At 41.7% G+C, this 20,169-nt stretch overlaps 1 protein-coding gene across 1 annotated transcript; it reads right to left on the minus strand.

Annotated features, from left to right (window-relative positions):
• Positions 1 to 1,977: 1,977 nt before the first annotated feature.
• On the minus strand, positions 1,978 to 11,294 carry sall3b (spalt-like transcription factor 3b). The gene is made up of 4 exons (XM_071535678.1): positions 11,213 to 11,294; positions 3,692 to 6,679; positions 3,130 to 3,476; positions 1,978 to 2,370 (listed from the first exon to the last, which is right to left on the minus strand). Exons 1-4 carry the CDS (start codon positions 11,292 to 11,294, stop codon positions 1,978 to 1,980), a joined length of 3,810 nt encoding a protein of 1,269 aa, XP_071391779.1.
• Positions 11,295 to 20,169: the final 8,875 nt, after the last annotated feature.

Here is a 20,169-nt window from a genome sequence, read left to right on the forward strand (position 1 = left end):
GTATAGGTTATTATTTGGTAGGCTATTATAGGTAAAAAATAATAATAATAATAAATGTATTGTATATTTCTATTTTCACTATATATTTGACTTTCAGTTGTCACGCATTTTTGTTTTTAATACATTTCTTTAAGCATAAATTACACGCCTGATGTGCATTTTATTTTAGTAGCAGACATTTGCCACTTGATTTGTAAAATTAAACATAAACCACCATGTATATTTTTGTTATATTTTGTTATTACCTTTTATTATGTTTTGTTATTATTTCTGACCCAAACACACTTGAATGTGCCACAAGTCCTATTTACGATTTGCACACTGAAGGCGCAGGGGGAGGGGCACTTGAAGGCAGCATATCAAACGTCTGTTGCCGAGCCTCATTATGGTCACTTGTGTCAAATAAAATTTATAGTTTCTGATAAAATTAGACTGCGAAACGAAACATATGGCGTCTCGATGTGACTAAAATATCTACTACTGTTTTAGAATGTAAACAGGAGAAGGGAGGAAGGCGAGAGTGGGCCAATATTTTCAAGCCTATATTCAACTAAATTTAAAAACAAGCCACAACTCAAGACTAAAATACTTAACTCATACTTTAGTCTCTTCTCCATCCCTCTATCCTCCCCATTCCATATTTCTTAAGTCCCTATTTGGGGAAAAAAGCTGACCACTTTATCATACTTCGTCTTAACCTTTTTTTTTTTAACTCGATACGATATTGTGAACCAGACAAGTAAAGTATTTCTATTCGGTATGTGTCGGCCACACAGAATTTGAAATTACCATTTACCTACTGTGAGAAACTTCCATTGGACGCGCTCTAGAAAAATAGTCTGTATCCTCTCACAGTGGAGATGTAGCCCACCTGTACCAGCAAGTTGATGCCTCTTATTTACATCAAATAGAGTTTCGTTCACCATTTGAAAAAAAAGTAATACCTACTCTGAAAATGATTGACTGCACCAGATTAAAATAAAATTAATTTAGTGAATTATTTTTCCAAAATTCAGTGTTGTGAAATATAGCTATTGAGAAGGGAGCAGAATAGTGTGAAATTATTTACTGCAGACCTACAGCGAGCAGAAAAATAAAAACAAAATACAGAAACAAGGCGTTAACAAATACATTCTGTTTATGAGTGTGCATCTGTACACTACAGTACTTGATCCTCTCCTATTTTACATCATACATGAATGGTTTGTTTGCAGACAAAATAATTTATAAGGGGTGGCAAAAATCATTGCTGACACAATGCATAAGGTCAAAGAGAAGTAAATCTAGCAGAAGCAGTTCCTGGTGACATGCATCTCAATCTTAATGAAATAAAAGACCTCAATCCAGAACACTTTACTCAGCTGTAAATTCTATTACGTAATTTGTTAAATGACATCATTATAAGTAAACTCTATTCAGTGTTTAAACATGAGGACATTTCATGTCATCTTAATCCTACAGACTGTAAAACAGGGTGAGGTAGTGAATTGAACAGACTGTTGTTTGTTCTAGTTTTTATTCTGACCAACAGTTGTGTAAGAATGAGACTTGTTCATCATAATGTTGAGGATAGATCATTGCAACTTAGAATTATGGGTATTTCTAAGAATATTTTGTGCTTTGCACCAGCTAGCAGCATTGGGCAGCTGTCAAGAGGAGAGAGCAGATTCTTTGCATCATTGATTTCATCAGTTCCCCTCTTTAGAGTAACACCACGTCTCCCAGGTCAGCACCAAGGAATTCTCAGACACAAATGAAACAATTTATGTACTGTATAGAAAAAAAACAACATTCACAAATGACTGCAAAATAAAATAACAAAATGTGAATAGCCTACTATGCTCTGTCAATTGATAAAAAGTTCTTTTTTTTAAGTCTATATATAATACAATACATATAAGAACAACAAGGTGTTTTACAAATATTTCAACTTCCATAATAGTTTGCATAATGTATTTCTTCAGCATTCACCTTTATTCAATTGATCCCAATTTCTTTACTGTCATCAATCAACATAGAAAAATGCCTATTAGTTCCCAGGTCCATGCCTGTCTTCCCTAGACTGGTTATGGGGCTTCCTCCGGCGCTCACTCTGTCCATGCCTGCAGTCATAGGGTGAAGCTGAGGGATTCCTCTATTCTGAATCACTGAGATCTCGTTGTTCTTCATGGCCAGGCCGTTGGTGATAGCTGCCGCATAGCGGTTCCAAAATCCAGGGTCTACATTCATGGCTCGAGCCGCCAGGTCCTTCTGAAACATCTCTCCGAACTTCATGGCTTCTCCACCCAGCAGGGCCATGGGGTTCTCCACCGACAGCCGCCGGCCTCTCCTGGCCGGGGCGTTGTTCCACATGTGAGTGCCCATATGAACCTGGAAATGAGGGAAGGAGGAGAGGAATAACATTATGGCATTCGGTGGATGCTTTTATTCCAAGTGCCTCACGTTGTCATGAGTGCATACATTTCTAGCATGGGTGGTCTCAGTGTGTATCAAACCCCTAAAACTAACAGTGTTTTAGGTATTGAGAAATGCAAAATTTTACCAAACACACTCAGTGTGAAACTAAACAGTAAAATATATTTCTGACTCAAAGAAGCATTTCATGGACAACTTTTGCAGTTTGAACTTTAGAAGAGTTTGCAAGACCTGATAATACTGGGGTTCTACCGATATAGGTTTTTGAAGGCCAATACCGACACCGTTTTTTTAGACTCAAGTCACTGATAGACAATGTTTTACCGATATTCAGTATCTTTAAATTTGACCTTCTTCATGCCAAAAAATTACATATTCAGTGTCAGAATTTTATTCTTGGCTGAAACAGCATTTAGACCATCATGGGACACTTAAACTCTCCCACACAACTAGGCCTTTAAATGAAGAATTAATTTACAAAAAAAAAACATAATTGAACAATTAAATGTAGAAATAGAATGTGCAAAGAAAATAAAATTTTATTGCAGGGTTTAGACTGTTTTTTGTAGCTGTGGTTAGGAAGGAATCTCCCTCATATTGGCAGTGGACAAATATCCGATATTTAATAAAAGGCCAATATCTGCCCAGTATCTCAACAAACCGATATATCGGTCGAACCCTAAACAATACGACAGAAAAATATCCCTCCTCTACCTTCAGATTGCCTTTCGTGGTGAAGGCTCTGCCGCAGATGGAGCAGACGAAGGGTTTCTCCCCGGTGTGCGTGCGCTCGTGGATCTGCAGGGCGCTGGCCGACGAGAAGTTCTTCCCGCAGACGTTGCAGTTGTGCTGCTTCGGCGTCCGGCGAGGAGGAGCGGGGCCGAGCAGCGAGGTCATCCCGGGGCTGCCGACAGACGGATAAGCCGGAGGGACGTGGAGGCTGAACGACGGGTGCTGCTGCCCCTCATTTGGGTTGCTTGGTTGACTGTGCCCATTCATCTCGGTTTTTATCATGCCCGATGAAGTGCTGGTAACCAGGCCTGGAATGCTTTGACCGGCAGCTGAAATGAATGAATAGGAGTGAAGGTTTTTTTTCCCCCTTCAGTTGTTTTTTGAAACACATTATGATTTATACAAGAGTAAAGCCAACATTCTGCACACTTTCAACAGATTAGTGGGATATCCTGAAAAGAAAAAAACCCTGTACAACACGTTTTGTAGGCGCCATACATTATTATTTCTATCACTGCATGGATATATGTCTTTGTAACTTTACCTCGCTCTCTGCTCAGCTGGAATGGCATACTGTAAGGACTCTCCTCCTTCACACACAGTTTGCTGGGCTGCATCCCTCTCAGCTCCTGGGCCGCCGCCACAGCTGCTGCAGAGGTAGGAGAGTCAGATTGCTCTCTCTTCACCGAGGCTGCCAAAAGTTCTTGAGACTCTGGCCTGTTGTTCGCGGCCGGAGATTTGATCATCATGCCTTCAGATTTGCTTTGCACAGGAGATGCTGACACATGAGGTGACCTGGAGGATTCAGACACATTTGGGCTGACTGCATTACAATTCTCCACCTTTTTCTCCGTCAAAGAGAAGTTGATAGCGAGTTGGCCGCTGTCCATAAAACCATTAGTCAGTGACTTTATGCCGAAGGAGTGGTTTAGGCTTACTGTGGAGTCAATCATCCTCATTTGGTTCTCCAGCGCTGCTATACTTGAAACTATGGCCGAGGACTTGGGAGGGGAATTACAGACAGAGCTCAAGGGCTTCGGACTTACACCTTCCTCCATATTTTCTATCTCCTCTTCCTCTTCCTCATTATCATCCTCCATTGAAATGTCATCGATGAGGTCATTGTCATTGCTGCTGAGACTGTCGAAGTTCTTCTCGTTGAAGGAGATGTCGCCGTCCATCTCCTGCAGCCCCTCCATGAGGGAGGAGTCTGGGATCTGCCCACCCATGTGCATACGGATGTGCTGCTGGAGAACAACAGCGTTGGTGAACTTCTTCTGGCAGATGGGACACGAGTGTTGTATCCGAACTGGGGGGTTTTCTCTGTGAACACCAATGTGAGTCTTCAGGTTGCCTTTGGTGGTGAAAGCCCTGCCACATACCTTGCATTTAAAGGGCTTCTCCCCAGTGTGGATGCGGTAGTGCATCTTCAGCGCACTCTGGCAGCTGAGGACACGGTGACAGAGGACACACTGGTTGGGGTCTGTGATCTTTTTGTCAATGTTCTCCACCAGCTGCTGAAGCTTTGAGGTCTCAGATGTTTGCATAGAGTCCAGGAAGCCGCCGGATGAGAACTTCATCTCCTCCGAGTTGAGCGAGAGTGGCGAAGAGTTGGAGACGGGGGATGCCGGGGTGGCGGGTTCGGGCGTGGTGGCTACAGTTGGGGTTGTGGTGCTTGTTGCCACAGTAACTGGGTTGGCCCTCAGTCTCAGGGTGCAGTTTTGGGGCAGGTGTACCCCCTCTGTTTTCAGTATATTGGAGGCTTCTGTGTCGCGGTTACACTGTGGAGACTCTGAAACTGGAGGGAAATGAGGCTCGCTGCCTATACGATTAGGTGACAAAGACGCACATTCACCTGAGGCTGGCCGGTAGGGAGATTTAACGGATGGTGTTACACTTACAGGGTCATTTGAGCTTCCTATACTGGTAAGAGTGGAGGAAAGCGGAAGACCCATAGGGGTGGGCAGAGTTGCTACAACAGGTTTGCTATCCAGCCATGAGGAACCTGGTTTTTCTGGGGGGAATGTCATTCCATAGGGAATACCTGAACTTGTTGGCACATTGTCTAGATACTCTGGCACAGGATAGGGGTTCATCTGAACATGAGGATACTTTTCTTTATGCCTCTGGAAGTGGACCTTTAAATTTCCTTTCGTGGAAAAGCGATTGCCACAGATGTTGCATTTGAAGGGCCGCTCCCCTGTATGGGAGCGCAGGTGGATCTGCAGAGCGCTATCGCTGCCAAACACTTTGGCACAGAACCTGCATTTATGCTTGAAGAAGGGCTCCTCCGGGCTGGGCTTGGTTTCGAACAAGGATACGTTGGGCAGTTTTCCTTTCCTGTGCTTCATCAGGGCTGCAAGAGGGTCAAGTGCATTAGCTGTGGCAGCAATGCTAGCCAAGGGGTTGGGGAATATGACGCTGCTGGGGGGGCTCTGAGGTAGAAATGGCAGGCTGGAGGATGAGCTGAGGAGACTGCTCTGCCCCAGGGACAGTGGGCTGGAGGAGCTCAGTGTCTGAGTACAGCTTATGCTGCTTGTGTGTGAGCCGGTATAAGGAGGCAGTAAAGCGGAAATGCTGCTGCTGCAGCTGGAGGGGGGCGGGGGCGAGTTTTCTGAGGAGGCCGAGGTACACGCAACATCTCTAAAGGTGGACTGGCCACATACAGTTTGTGAAGAGAGACTTTGTGACTTTTCAAGCACAGATGACAAAGAAACAGAGGCCTGTCCGTTGATGGCTGAGGGCATTGTTCCTGACAGTGGGAGGATGGGTGGAGGGATGATGCCTTGAGATGGGAAAGGGTTAGGTGCCAGAGACAGCGCTCTAGAGACTGGGTTCAACGCTGCTTGTGTGGGTTGTCTGTTCATGACGGCTACCTGGCTGCAGATCTGCTCAATAAGCTGCAGCTGGTGGACCTGTTGTTGCTGCAGAGCCAGCAGGTGCTCCAGGATGACTGGGATGGCTGCCGAAGCTGCCTTCCCTCCAGTGCCACTGCTGCTTATTCCCTGGGAGAACTGAGCGACAGCCACCCTTGTGCTGTGAAGGATCTCCAGCGTCACATTTGTACTCGGCATGCTGTAGCTGGCAGCAGCCGACATCTGAGGGGAGGCGGACTCAGCAGAATCTGGAGGCTGGGGGCTGGAGGTCGCTGTGTATTTGTCCTGTGGGCGATGCTCGAGCTCCATGGCTTCATCCCGCTCCCTCCCTTCCTCTATATTGTCCAGGCTGTCGTCATTCAACAGCGCCTCTCCCAGCTCAAAGCCCCCGTCTGTGGATTCTGCTGCGGTCGAGTCGCTGGGTGCCATGCTGGGAACCGGGGATGGTCCGATAGGAGACTCCTCGGGAACAGGCATCCCCTCGTCGTCCTTCACTATCAGCACCAGCGGGTCCTCAGTACAGACCGTCTGATGCTCGCTCAGTTCGGTCCAAGTGAAGAACTCAGCACAGCACTTCTCACAGATGTGTGTTTCCTCGCTGCCATGGCGGCTTTCACCTGCATTCATCTCCTCTCTCTCCATGCCTTCCAAGATGCCTGATAACGGAGAAAAACGAGATAAAGAATTTATTATAGAGATACTTTACCAAAAGGACAAACAGTCCTTTTATCACTATGTAATTAATTGCTAATAGTGGCTACTATATTTTCTTGAAATCATATATGCGATTTAGTTAAAGAGAAGATAAAGTTCCCCAACTTTTTAATTGTTCATAGTTGTATACAGTGCTAGCACATTAGTTAAGAGTTATATTTAATATGTAATACAACTTCAGAACATGAAAAATGAAAAAAGCAACAGGCCCCATGATTTAACTCATGGAAGTTGAGCGCTATTCACTCTCCTTGTTTTCAGATGTTAATATTCTTTAAAAAAATCAATAAAATTCAATAAACTTATCTGACGTCTCATTGTGTATCCAGACAGCTAATGAAATGCCATAGAGTATATTGATTTCCAGTGCATTTGTATAATTCAGTATAGTGTCACATCTGCTGCCACAAATTGAGTCCTTACCACATGTTGGTCAAATAGTATCTGCACATAATTCTTTGTGTTTGTTTTACCCTCCTAAGAGTACCAGATGGGTGGAGTTTAATGCATCAGGGCAATTCAGATAGTATGAGGTATGTTGACAATCACAGAAACGTACACTAAATTGACTTTCCTGTGATTGGTGTACATTTCTGACAATAATTGTGTTGTTCTATATAGCAAACTCCAGCTATTTGATAATCCAAACAGTTTGAAACAAATGTTCCAAATTATTAATTATTATAATTACTATGCGATTTGACCAAGCTCTGGCCCAGACAAAATTAATACATTTTTCGAATTTCCAGAACAACAAAATTATGATTCTGCATCAAATAGCAGTATGATAAACAACAGCAGTCAATCACTTATATAATATTCTTAATAGTAGATTTCAATTTAGAAGCTGAAATCTTCGAAAGACAGCATGATGTTATTTCTATTATAAACTACTACAGAATATCTAAATGGCATGTAAGATAATTTAATAAACACGTTCCAAATTTGGAGGAAAGTGGAATAAAGAAAGAAAAGAGAAAGAAACCAATAAATAGCCCCTAAGATCCTTATATGAGTAACATTATGAGATACGACATAGATTTTCTGTTCTCATTATTAACTTTGAGAGCTGTAATTCGTAATCTCAATCCATTGTTACTTTTTGACCAATTTTGGTTAGATCTGTACAATTTGCTACATTCAAACACACATTTTCAGAAACACGAATGTGCATAAAAAAATGTTCTTTCAGTTTTGATGATGATCTTTTGACATCATATTTTCCTTTTGTCCTACTTCACTAGAGCTGATATGTAATGTCCCTCCTGAAAATATTTTAGAATTTGAGAATCACTGCTGCATCTGTTCAGGCTTTGCCCCATTAGGAAACAGACAGCAATACCAGATGGAGAGATTCTGGGAAATTAATAGTAAATTATGGTTACATACGCTCAGGCTTCCCTCTTTCTGTTTTATTTAACTTTTTAAAAAGGAGGGAAGTGAGAGAGGTGGGTGAGGTGAGGCAGGTGTAAATATGACATCAGATTAATTCAAACCTTTTTCGTTAAATATTGAGGGGCATTTTTGGTCACGATAAATAATTTACTATACATTTTTTTTTAAATAAAATAATTTACTGCAATAATTCTTAATATCACATGATCTTAAATCACGAAGGAAGTTATGACGTTGAAGTGTGTGTGTGTGTGTGTGTGTGTCTGACATATTAAACTGTCAAGTCCTACTGAACATACTGTATCTGCATCTTCCTTTTTATGTTCTTGTACATACATAAAATTACATAAATACATACATACATTTGTGCAGACTTAAAGCAATTCAAATGTGTGTGTTTGTGCAGGAATACACATGTGTACGCGTGTGTGCACATGCGTGTGCGCGCGCGTGTGTGTGTGTGTGTGTATGTCTACGTGTGTGTTTGTGTTTTTGAGTGGTGGTCAATACACTCCAATAATCTCCAGGTTTCACCACTTTTTTGCCACATGAACCAAAGTTGCTGGGAATCAGTCTCAGTGTGTTCAAGGTAAACACAGAAGAAGACGTCAGGTACATTTATAAATACACCAATACACTCACACACATTCCCACTGCAAACATACAGTACAGTTTCTGCATTCCTCCACAGAGAGAACAAGCAGGTCAGTTAATACTATAAAGGGCTGAAGCCTCCAAACATCTTAACATCTATAATTCTACTAACTGATCTTTACTGTTTTTCTGCTCAGAAAAGAAGAGGGGAAAGAGAGTTGACTGAGTAAAATCTATTGAAACGTAGACAGAGTCAAAAGTAAATAATCAGAGTCGCTGCCTCACCAAGTGGGTGGTCTCAAGATCACCAAGGCGATTCAGCAAACACAAGGAGTGCAAATGCTTTCTCAGTTTTAGCTCAGGGTTTTGTCTGGTGTGTAAGATTTACTTCCACAAAACCCAGAGAGAACAGAAAAGAGTTTGTATCTGAAACTATAACTATATTTTCAAATATCACAACACTGATGGAAATTGATTCAAACCTCAGATCTCACTCTATCTATACGCTTAGGAACACAAAACCGATTTATACCTATTTCTTGTTGTGTGGCTTAATGGCGATTAAAGAAAACATCATCAACGCAGCTGAAAAGCCAAACAGACACTGAGCACAGAGTTAAAGCCTCTTCGGCTCTTTGTGTGACCTGTAGGCTTCAGAGGTCAGCGGTTCAGATGTACTAATTGTATTATGATCCAGACATGGAGCACTTGCCCCTAGCAGGGTGAGGCGGACAAAGGTTAAGTCAGCAGGCTCAATCAAAGCCCATCTCAGGCTGACTGAAGGCTGTGGGAGGCCTGGGGAGGGCCTCTTCCACACTCAACACCTCTTCACAGCCACAAATAATACTGGAGTGACATAACATTGTGTAGAAAAACATGGCAAGAACCATGATGATGAAATGTTGAATTAACGCATTAAACAATGTTTTACAGGCCTTTTGCCTTGTAGGAAACACGGACGATGATGCCGTAAAAGATTAACAAAGGCTACTATAATGTGCTTTTACACAGAAATGTGAAATGCATCGTAATAAATTAGATTAGACTAGTTTAGATTAATTTAGATGAACAGACTCAGTGGGAACCTAGCAGGACTTGCTCAGGCATTCTGCACCAAATTTAGAGGGGGAAGGCCGAATTCAATTAGGAGTCAGCCAAATTTGGATAAAGTCATCAAACACTTAAATCTGATCCAAAATCTGTTTTACAGGTTAATTTACGGTTAAAATCTTGCTGCTGATCAGGTTATTCTCAACTATTAGTGCTGAATGAAAGATTCAAAATAACACCTATAGATTGACTGGTGCAGGAGGAGATAATACAATTAATTAATTGAAATATTAAAATATTAGAAATGATCTAACCCATTAGGTCTATCATAACATAGCCTATCAATATGATTCAAGAATGGAGATCAGCCTACAAATACATTTACCATGGAAAACAATTAATTGATTGATAATTATTAATGATTATTTCATACACTCCTGGTAAAACAGTAAGATTAAGATATACTGAATGCTGGGAGCCATTAAATCTCCAATCCAGCATCTTGGATTTTAATATTTATGAAATTAATTCATAGGTCACATATCAATATAAGATTGAATTAAAATAAAGGAGATCCCCTGAAAGATACAGTATTATGAACCAAATCATGTCAAATAAACAGAGGGCTACTTTCGTTAAAACAAGTCATTTCCATATCTGATTCTTTTCTCCTGGGTGTATTCATAGTATAATATATATCCTTATTGTCTCCCATAAGTTGTAAATGTTAAATTTTTTGACAGGAAGGCCTTGAGTGAAAACACACAGGGACTTCCAACATAATCTGTCAAGACAACACTTTGAAATAAAATGTATTACTAATGGCTATTTCCATGCGGAAAAGTGTGGCGTGAGTTTATTCTGTATTTCGGTGTTTTTTGCCGGTACAGTAGGCAGGCCCTCTTTCCAAACACCGCGCACGAGATTTACTAGTTTAGTCCATAAACCAAAACAAAAAAATGGATTTGAATTGTTTTAAATTTGTAAATATATCAAAAATAAATTCAAAACATGTATCAATAAATCCCCTTTTCCCGGCCTAATCCTAAACTTTTTAAAACTAACAACCTTTCATTTGGCATAATTCAGAGTTTAATGAAACAGGTCAATAACAATTAAATGAAGAACGTTAACCTGCAATGTAAAATAAAAATGTTTGGACCAGGAGCCAGTTGACCCTCCTTTTTATTTAATAGAGTTTATCCACCTTTTTATTCTGACATAAATCCACAGCAGGCCCATCAGAGTACAGTATCAGTCTAATGTAAGTTATATGATGGCTGCTTCTTTTGATTGAAAAGCCTTAACTAAAGCTTTTCTGAAAATTATAGTTGTTTTTTGTTTATATGGGAGGTCTGTTGTCTCCTGATGATCGACAGCCTCTAACAGCATCTTTAGTAAATACAGTAAAAGTCAGTAGATCCCCGGTCACATACCATTTGTTGAGCGGAGGCCAGTTTGCGGTGCTTCTTCATCTGACTTCAGGTGCTGTGGCTTGGCTTGCTTGCGGCGGGACATGTTGATATTTCTCTACGAGTTGCTCCTGCCTTTTGCCGATTCATCTACAACCAACAAATGGGACCCTTCAGCGCGAGCGGGGTCGGTGAAATAAGGGAATAGCGGCTGGTGTTGCCTGTGTGCAGATTGCGCATGTCAGTGTAATTATGATGGAGGAAGGATAATGCTTTTACGACTCTTGCTGCCCTTCGGTGGGTGATTGGCTGCGGTCCAGCCGACTCACACTAGATATGGAAATGAGGGATGGGGTTTAATAATAATTAGTTCACTTCCTGTCCGGTGTGCGGCTGCTTTCACGCGCAACTCCAACCAGCCCGACCGCACTCCTGTGAGTTTCACATGCGTTTCGGGACAGTCCTCGGCTTGACTTTGTGTCTGTGGCCAAACAGTGCGGCTCGGTAGCGGAGGAGGCTGTCGGCTGCAGTCCGTAGGCTTCACACTGACTTGTTTTCCTTTTACTGCACCTGAGCTCTTTCTCTCGACGAGTTTATGTGAAAAGAGACGCTCCGGGTTGAGTTGACTTCTCTGGCTGTGGATGGACGTCCCGGTTGAATCTCTTGCCTCACACACACTGAGATAGCGGGCTTTACTGTACAGTTATCCTTCCACAGAGGGATATAGGGTGCGTCTTCTAAAGTGCGTAAATTAAGGTCCATAGGCGACGCGGTGGGTGCAATTCGTGCGTAAAACCAAAGGTAAAAAGCTCGTAGAGGTCGCTCGTGTAGATGTGACCAGTCTCGTTGGATTCAATTCATGCGTAAATTCAAAGTTTGTGCGTAAAAAGCTCACTCGGGTCGCAGATGTGACCGATCTGAAACTGGTGGTCGCTGGAAGTGCGACTCCTCGGTTTGTCCGAGGCACCGGCGCTCTCCTTGATTCCGCAAAGTTGCCTCCGCCTCCGGTCCATCATTAGATGCCCTTGAGCCGACTGCGATAGGCTACTGCCAGGATCCCACAGGAGGTGTTGAAGCCCTTACTTCATTTGTTACGACCTCCCACAATTTGGCGCCATAATAGACTGAAAAAATGTCTGCATGTTGGCAAAAAAGAAATCTTAGCCTCTTCCTTTGAGTCATGATCAGGGATGCAGTGGAGGGTAAACCCACCTGAACTGAGTTTAGCCTCCTTTAAATCTAAGGATTAGAGTTTATTACCTTTTTAGGCTGGGATACATGGTTATGACCCAAATCATAGTGAGCAGTATCCAGAAAAATAATAACACATCAGAAAATGTCATTGATTTTTGACCATATTGGTGGTTGTTAGCACTATGATGATATCTGACTAGAGCTTATATTGTTTACCCACCTATGTATTTACCACTATGATATAAAACCTGAAAATGAAAATGTTATACACTGCAGAAAATATTAAGGCGGTTCAACTTAAAAACATAAGTTTCCTTGCTGCCTTAAGATTGTGAGTTGACTGAAGTAGCCTAGTACTGAATAGTTAGGTCAAAGATCATTAGTTAGCCTAGTTGTCCTAATGTAGAAAAGCTAACTGAGTGAGTGAACTTAAGACAATAAGTTCAATCAACAAATGTCTAGTCATGCTGATTCGTGTTTCCAAGTTGAATGCATTAATTGATGAACTGGAATCCAGTGTTATTTATTTTTTCACAAGGTTTGCTAGGTTTAAGTTTCTCTTGTATCACATGATTAATACACAGTTCAGCATATAGTACGCAGCTGCAATACACTTACTTGTAGTGGATTGTACCTGCCATGTGCATCACAGAGAAACTTACTTGATAGTGAATTCCCAGATACATAGATAAGATAGATAGTAGATTTTATCATGTTTTTTTTTTTATCAGAAATTGACCTATTATTCACCAAACATACATACATAACAAGTCTCTATCCTGTAACTTCATTCAAACCAAAAGAAGGAGGAGTTTCTGGAGAGTTAAACCGAATGCAATGCATACTGGGAAGTCTGCTAATAAACTAACAGTGTTGAGGTTAGTGAATGCTTTATAAGGTGTTCTTTCAACTCGTAATTTTAAGTCACAAGATGTGAACTCATGATTTTAAGTCATGAAGCTCATAACTAGCAGTTTTAAGTTGAAATTGACAAACACATCTATATACATTGCGTTAATGGATAAAGATGAGTTGATTTCACTAAATTGCACTATGAGTTTTTACAGTGAAAGTGAGGAGTGTATAGGGTAATAAAATCTGTTTTGCTGCTATTCGCTGTTGGCTGTCTTCCACTTCCACATAACTATTTCAAAGCTCAGAAGAATGAAGCATACTTCACCAAAGCTGTAATCCCTTTTCCCCAGGCATTGTCCCAAAAGTTGTAATTATGTGGTATTAAAAGATGCAGCCGGGGGAGGACAGAATCAGCTGTTGATAATTGCAAGTACTACACAACAGCCTGGTATTGATCGGCATGTCTCCTATTCCCCTGCTATGGGGAGATAAGAAGGCCCCACTCCTGGTGGAATATAATTTCTTCTGACCTATCAGGTTTCTACAGACTTATGATGAATAGCCAGAGTGGCCAAGAGCGCTTATCTGGAAACTCAACCCTCCTTGATTTGATATTGATTCTTTGTAACCAGCCCCGGCACACAAAATCAAACTAGCAACTACTTGACCATGATCTCCGCCAAATTCTAACTAGACCTACACCAACACAGTGTCCGCTCCCATCTGAAGACACAACTTCAATTTCATTGCTGTGTATATCTGCTAGGGGACAGAATATGCCAATTTGTACTGTATATACAGTATGATAAGCAAGGAAAACGTATAGCTGTGCCAAAGGAGAATGGGCTGTTTTATAGAGGGCATCCTTTAACTCAAATTTATTAATAAAGGACTTTCTAAAAACAACTGGAGTTAATCAAGGTGCTGCACATAGTCAATAAATAGATAGAAGCACACTAAACATAGAACATCAGCATAGTACTGCCAGAAAAAAAACCCACACCCAAGACATACACACACAACCAGACAAATCAACGGGGCTCAAAAATAAAGGTGAGTTTTGAGCCAATCCTTACAATCAGTAAGCAAGCTAGATGTTGTGTGGATATTTAAAAAAAAAAATCAGTTTCTATATATTGATTTCACTTTCAGGCAAAGGCTATTCAAGGCCAGCCTATGTGAAAAAATCATTGGACACATGGACACAAAGTAATATAGGGTTTACAAACTTTATTGTGTTTTATGCTTCACTTGTGCATGCTTGTGTGTGTGTGTGTGTGTGTGTCCTGTCATGTTTGAGAGAGAGTCACCAAGAATTATGTACTGTATTGAAGTGAAAATTGAGTCTACAGAGTCGAGCCTGTGCATTGGAATATTTCTCCTGACAACTTCTCCAGCCTCCAGCTTTTTGCCCATATGATGATTACAGTAGGCTGTGATTTACTAGCAGCCAAATGCAGGAGCAGATATAGCAGCCTGCTGTCAGGCGGTGCCAGCTGAGGAATGTGAATGCTGCTGCACTGTGAGGCCTTCGATGGAGATATGACAAGCTAATGGCCCCTGACCCGGCGCTCAGAAAGCCGGCGATCAGCAGCAGGAAAAATGCAAAGCTCTGCAATAATATGTCAGACCAAATGACATGACAGCACCCCCGGTGAAGGCTGCGGAGAGGAGAATTATTTTGGGACTCTCACGCATTCATGCTGTGGTATTTATGAGAGGAAAAACTTCCTCCTCACTGGTGGTCTTGCTTTGCCAGTGAACTACAGCTAGCTGCAGTGTAAAAATGAAGATTGGGCTCAGATTTTACATTTAGCATTTAGCTGACGATCTCAGCCAAAGCGACTTATCATGAGCGCATCAGCAGAGTAAGCTGAATTTCCTAAATTGCCAAAATTACAAGCAACCAACAGTAAGAAGTGCAAGGTGGAAAGCCACAGTGCCCAGACTGAAGCCTTAGTTTGTGACTTATGAGACTGGGGAACCTGCTCGTTCAGCTGATGTATCTTTCAATGGAGACTGACCGAATCATAACTATTTTTTAGTTGAAAATATCTCTCCGCTGAGGGGCTTTCAGGGCAGCAGTCTGTTTAGCCCTCCACAGAATAGATCTAAAAGAATTACACACACTCAGGGTCTGTTTCCTCGTATAATCACACAAAAGGATTTTTCTTGAAAATGATCATAAATCACAGGCCGGATCAATACAGCGGGCCCTGGCTGCACCGGCCTGATAACACAATCAATACGGGGTATTTGGATTTTAATTAATACATGACAGTGCCTCAGCCCTGAAACAGTGAAATATGATCTCAGTCTCCTTTTGAAATAAGCCCTGTCCCCTGCAGAGCGCCACACATGTCCCCGATATCTGCTGCAGCCCATCGGATGTCGTTGTGAATGTGATCTGGTACCTGAGGAGCTGGAGGAACAGAGAGAGAGAGAGAGAGAGGATGAGAGAGAGAGAGAGAGAGAGAGAGTGAACCACCACACATTTGTACCAGCAGCAGGAAAAACAAGAGTCTAAACACACAGTCCGTCCACACATTCCTCCAGAGAGGCCGGCAGTTGTCGAAGTTGATACCGCAGCTCAGACTCAGACAGGTTCCTCGCAATATCCAAAACCTTCATTCAGCAGTTATTGCAGCTGAATGGGAGCAGGTCCTTCATCCCAAAACACAAAGAAAACAGAGAATAGACCAAAAAACTAAATCAAAAGTGAACAAAGAGGGATTGAAGAGAGAGTGGAGGGTGATAGACAGCGCCGAGACAGGGCTGTTAGGTTATGTAGACCGAGGGCTGAGTGGCCTGGAAATTTCTGATCGCTTTAATTCACTACACCCAACTGGGCCGGCTCTCTCCCCCTCTTGCTTTTATCTAACACTGTGTTTCTGTATTGATTTTTTTTTTCTTTATCTTCCAGGCTGGATAAGAGGACAGAGAACTACGGGAGCGAGAGTGAATGGAGAACTTTCCTGAAGATTGCTGCTATTCTCCAGCTTATTGCCTCCTGTCGTTCATGGTTTCACATGACGTGCCGGGTGTCAGGATCGCCTTCAAGCTGTAAATGGGGAAGGTGATGATACCGGCGGACTGGGATCAAAAAGAGGAGATGTGGGCCGAGATAGAAACTATATAAGATAGGGGAAGAAACGGATAAAAATTAAATAAATCTCTCTTTAAAGGCATAGGATCATATGAGATCGGTGTAAATAGTCAGAGAACAGGCAAGAAAAAAGAACAAATTTCCACCAGACAACTTTGCTGTGTGTCTTGCCATTTTGTTTGAGGAAACAAGGGAAGGTGTCACGATAATCTCTCCATTTAGAGCAGCATGTGAGTAACAGGAATGCAGATTAAAACACCTCTTCAGCTGCTATTTTCTTACACATAAAAGGTTCATAATGATGTGTTTGGAACTTTGTTGACATTCAGGCTTACATGACAACCACCTACTGGCAGAAAAGCTGCAAATTGAAGGGGGAGGGGGGGAAAGGAAATTATTCCTTCTCACAACCTCGAGGGAATACATGCCAATTACAACAATGGCTGCAATAAAACAGTAGTTAATTACAAGCTTTGAGCAAATAACATCTAAGGTTGGTAGAGGAAGACTCAAAGTACAATATAATGTAGTCACCTCCTGTACCTGAAATAGACCAGACCCTACCATTACAGGGAATTAGAGATGTAGCCTATGGCAAAGTGTCAAACTCTTCAGTGTTTCACATTGGAGCGTTTGCTGGTATCATATACTGAGACTATCTCACCCAAACTTTACCCGACACACAGGATTGCTTATTATACTGCTATTATACTGGCACAGATAGCATAAATAAGAGAATCACCAAAACTTTTGAGGCAGTGGATTTCTTGAAACAAAGAGGGAGATATTCTCGAATGTGCCAGCAGGGATGCCCTTTCTTACTATTGAGGAATATCCCACTAACAATTAGACAGCACAATTGTTTTGAATAAGAATAGATGGGTCCAGATCAAAGTGACACTAAGACGTCCTTTCAGAGCTAACTAACAAAGCAGCCAACCCACTGATAGCCCTATTGTTTCACCTCTAGCATTAACAGAAGAGAGTATTTCATATCAGCTCTGGGGAAAAAAATCTAGTTGACAATCCCTTAATCTGAGAACCAATCAGACCGGACCCTGGAATGGTTTTATACTGCAGGTTTAAATAGTGTTTTTCATTATAATTTCTATGACAAAGGTATTTTTTAGGAAATCAACAAACTTTTCCATTTGTTCTAGAGACTGTGATTGGTTACTGTAACTCATATGAGGTGACAACATGCAAACAGATACTCCGCTTCTATTCTTCGGTTGTGTTTTTCTACCTAAAAGCGACTCGTTCCAGCTCAAAAACACATATTGAAGCAGTAAGAGGAGCCCCACAGGCATCTTTGACACATTAAAGCAACATATGTGAAGATTTCTGAGCCTCCCGGTCCGGCACGGCTCCCAGTAGGAGACAGGGGACAAAATAATGATTAGGAAACTCATCCTAAAGCGCACCGGGAGAGATGCATAACTATGTTAAAGCACTCATAACTCACACTCAACGGCCAGTAACCGCCGGTAACCGCAACCCAAATTTCTTCACGCCACATCAGCAGAGAGATGGGCGCACCAAACTGAACAAAGTGAAACCAGTTGTCTCCTGATAGTAGTGTATGGTAGTGACTTAAAATAACTGCATCGCAACACAGAATGTTGTAATTCCCAGATGGACTGGGATCAAAATCTCTTGACTAGAGTGGAAAACATGAGAACAAGTTGATAAATGTCTCGAGTGCAAACTTTGTGGTGTGAAGTTGCAGATCCTTGTGAAATTTGAAGTTTAAGCTCACAAAGGTCCTGCAAACAAATAAAGGTGCCGTCTGCCGCCCAGTAAAACACTAAAGTTCTGCCACTGTCTACGTACAATGAAAAGGAGGCGTGAAAAAAAAAAAGCCCCGTCCCAGACTGATTTTTATGTGAATGTTGACTAAGAATGGTCTCCATCTGTGTAAACCGTCTCAAACAGTGACTTCCTGTGAGTCACCGTCTGAAGCCTGGAGCAAATCACTGATATTTATCATGCAAGATGGCACACATTCCCAGGGTTACAGTTTGCCTACTGCAGGCAAAGGTCTCCCACTTCCACAGTGTCCACTCTACCTGCTGTCAGAGTCTCTTTTTTATTTATTGTTTTCACCCTAAAAATATCAGGAGTTGGTTTTGGAAGTTGTAGGTAAGACTTGTTTTTCTATTTGTTTATTTCAAGGATCTGTATTCACTGATGCTGCAGCCTTACTGCGGACATGACACACATTACACAGCCGTTACAGATGTTACATGGATGGGAGTTTAGATAATTAGCAAGGAGGTAATGTCTGCATATCCAAAATCCCGACTTGCTGATTGGTACAAAATGGGAGACAGTGAAATAGAAAAACGATAGTCAAGACTCAACATCCTCTTGGTGGTTTAATCAGCAACGTTTCGGCCTCAGCTGGACCTACAGCGTATTTTCTTCTGATTGGTATAAAGCTTTTGGAGATTTTTTCATTCCACAAGGTTTAGGAGCCATAGATCCATTGATTGATATTTTCATTAATATTGTCATTCATGGGTTTTTGTTGTGTATCTCATTTACTGTAAACCGTCTTTGAGTATTTAGAAAAACGCTATACAAATAAAGTGTATTATGATTATGATTATTATTTTAATATTATCCTAATTAGTTACAGAAAAAAATGCCATCTTTATTTATATTATCCTAACAAGTTTTTTTCAAATTAATATTCCCTTTGATTAAGATTTGATCAGTTTCACGGGCTAGCTTCACAAGCCTAGCTTATTTCTTTACATTAGATTTTAATTAATCTGATAGGTTCATATGTTTAGACTGGGGGCAAAGCCAGCTGACAGCCAGCGGGCACTTTGTCAGGCTAAACCAAACAAATAACTTTCCTCATACTACTGTGTGTTTCAAGCCACAAGCCAATTAGGTTTACTGCTTCCAAAAAAAAAACGATTTCTTTCTAGCTAGCTAGCAAACTGAATTCTGCTGATTGCGTTAGTCAAGTGCCTCGCCAACTCCTAAAACAAACGTTAGGCTAGGCTGATGTTACATGACATCATGTATATTTGCTAACAAACTTGCACTGGTCACAGAGACACGAATGAGATGGGGCCCCTTTAGGGAGGTTTCCTGTTGATGTTGTTGCAGCGGTAGTTTAGTGGGGTTCCCACATTTTGAGACACTGTTGTGGACTCAAGTGAGTCAGCCCTTGAAGGCCCCCTCATGCTGGAGGCCCCAAGCAGTTGCCTGCCTTGCCTGTCCATGAAAGTCACCTCTGGTTTTAGATTGAATGACAATTTTGGAATTCTCCAAAACTCCAAAATGTGTGTCAACTGGGGGCTGCATGCTAACTGAACAAGAGCAATCAAAATCTGTAGTTGTCTTACGCGTCAGTATTTGAATATGAATATATGTGGATATGGATTTGTGCGATGTATGTCTTGTATGTGTTATATATGGTGGGAGGACAGCTTACGGTGCCAAAGGAATCAGCAGTGGTGCTCAAAAGCAATTTGAGCACAGTGTTTTCCCAGCATCCAATTTTTTTAACTGTGGAAATTTACAGCCCCTCCCTAAGTTTCCATAAGTCTTTCATAGTCCATCTTTCTCCTGCTCCTCTGCAAATCCTCATAAACCGCCGGCTTTGTTTTTTAGAGTGCAACATTAACATTAACATCATGTTCTCTGCAGTTGTTAGCGTCACCTAAAGCAGTCCAAACAAACTCCGGAGGTGGCACTGAAGGTAGCAGACATAAACAGCGTGACAGCCACCCAGGGCCCTCTTCCCCTCCCAGCCCGCTCTCTCTCTGATATTACCATCTCTCTATGGCAGCATCCTAAATGTTATAGC

Source organism: Centroberyx affinis, unplaced genomic scaffold, assembly GCF_046629955.1.
Source record: "Centroberyx affinis isolate AG114_WGS23_722 - 3 ecotype Tasmania unplaced genomic scaffold, CSIRO-AGI_Caff_v1 ptg002746l_1, whole genome shotgun sequence".
Lineage (NCBI taxonomy): Eukaryota > Metazoa > Chordata > Actinopteri > Beryciformes > Berycidae > Centroberyx > Centroberyx affinis.

What these genes read in the sequence shown, in the direction of transcription:
- sall3b (XM_071535678.1), bottom strand. Translation starts at nt 11,294, where the DNA reads ATGTCCCGCCGCAAGCAAGCCAAGCCACAGCACCTGAAGTCAGATGAA. An exon ending in TGGCCTCCGCTCAACAAATG is followed by an intron (nt 6,680 to 11,212) that starts GTATGTGACCGG and finishes CTCCGTTATCAG; the next exon opens with GCATCTTGGAAGGCATGGAG. An exon ending in CCACGAAAGGCAATCTGAAG is followed by an intron (nt 2,371 to 3,129) that starts GTAGAGGAGGGA and finishes CCTCATTTCCAG; the next exon opens with GTTCATATGGGCACTCACAT.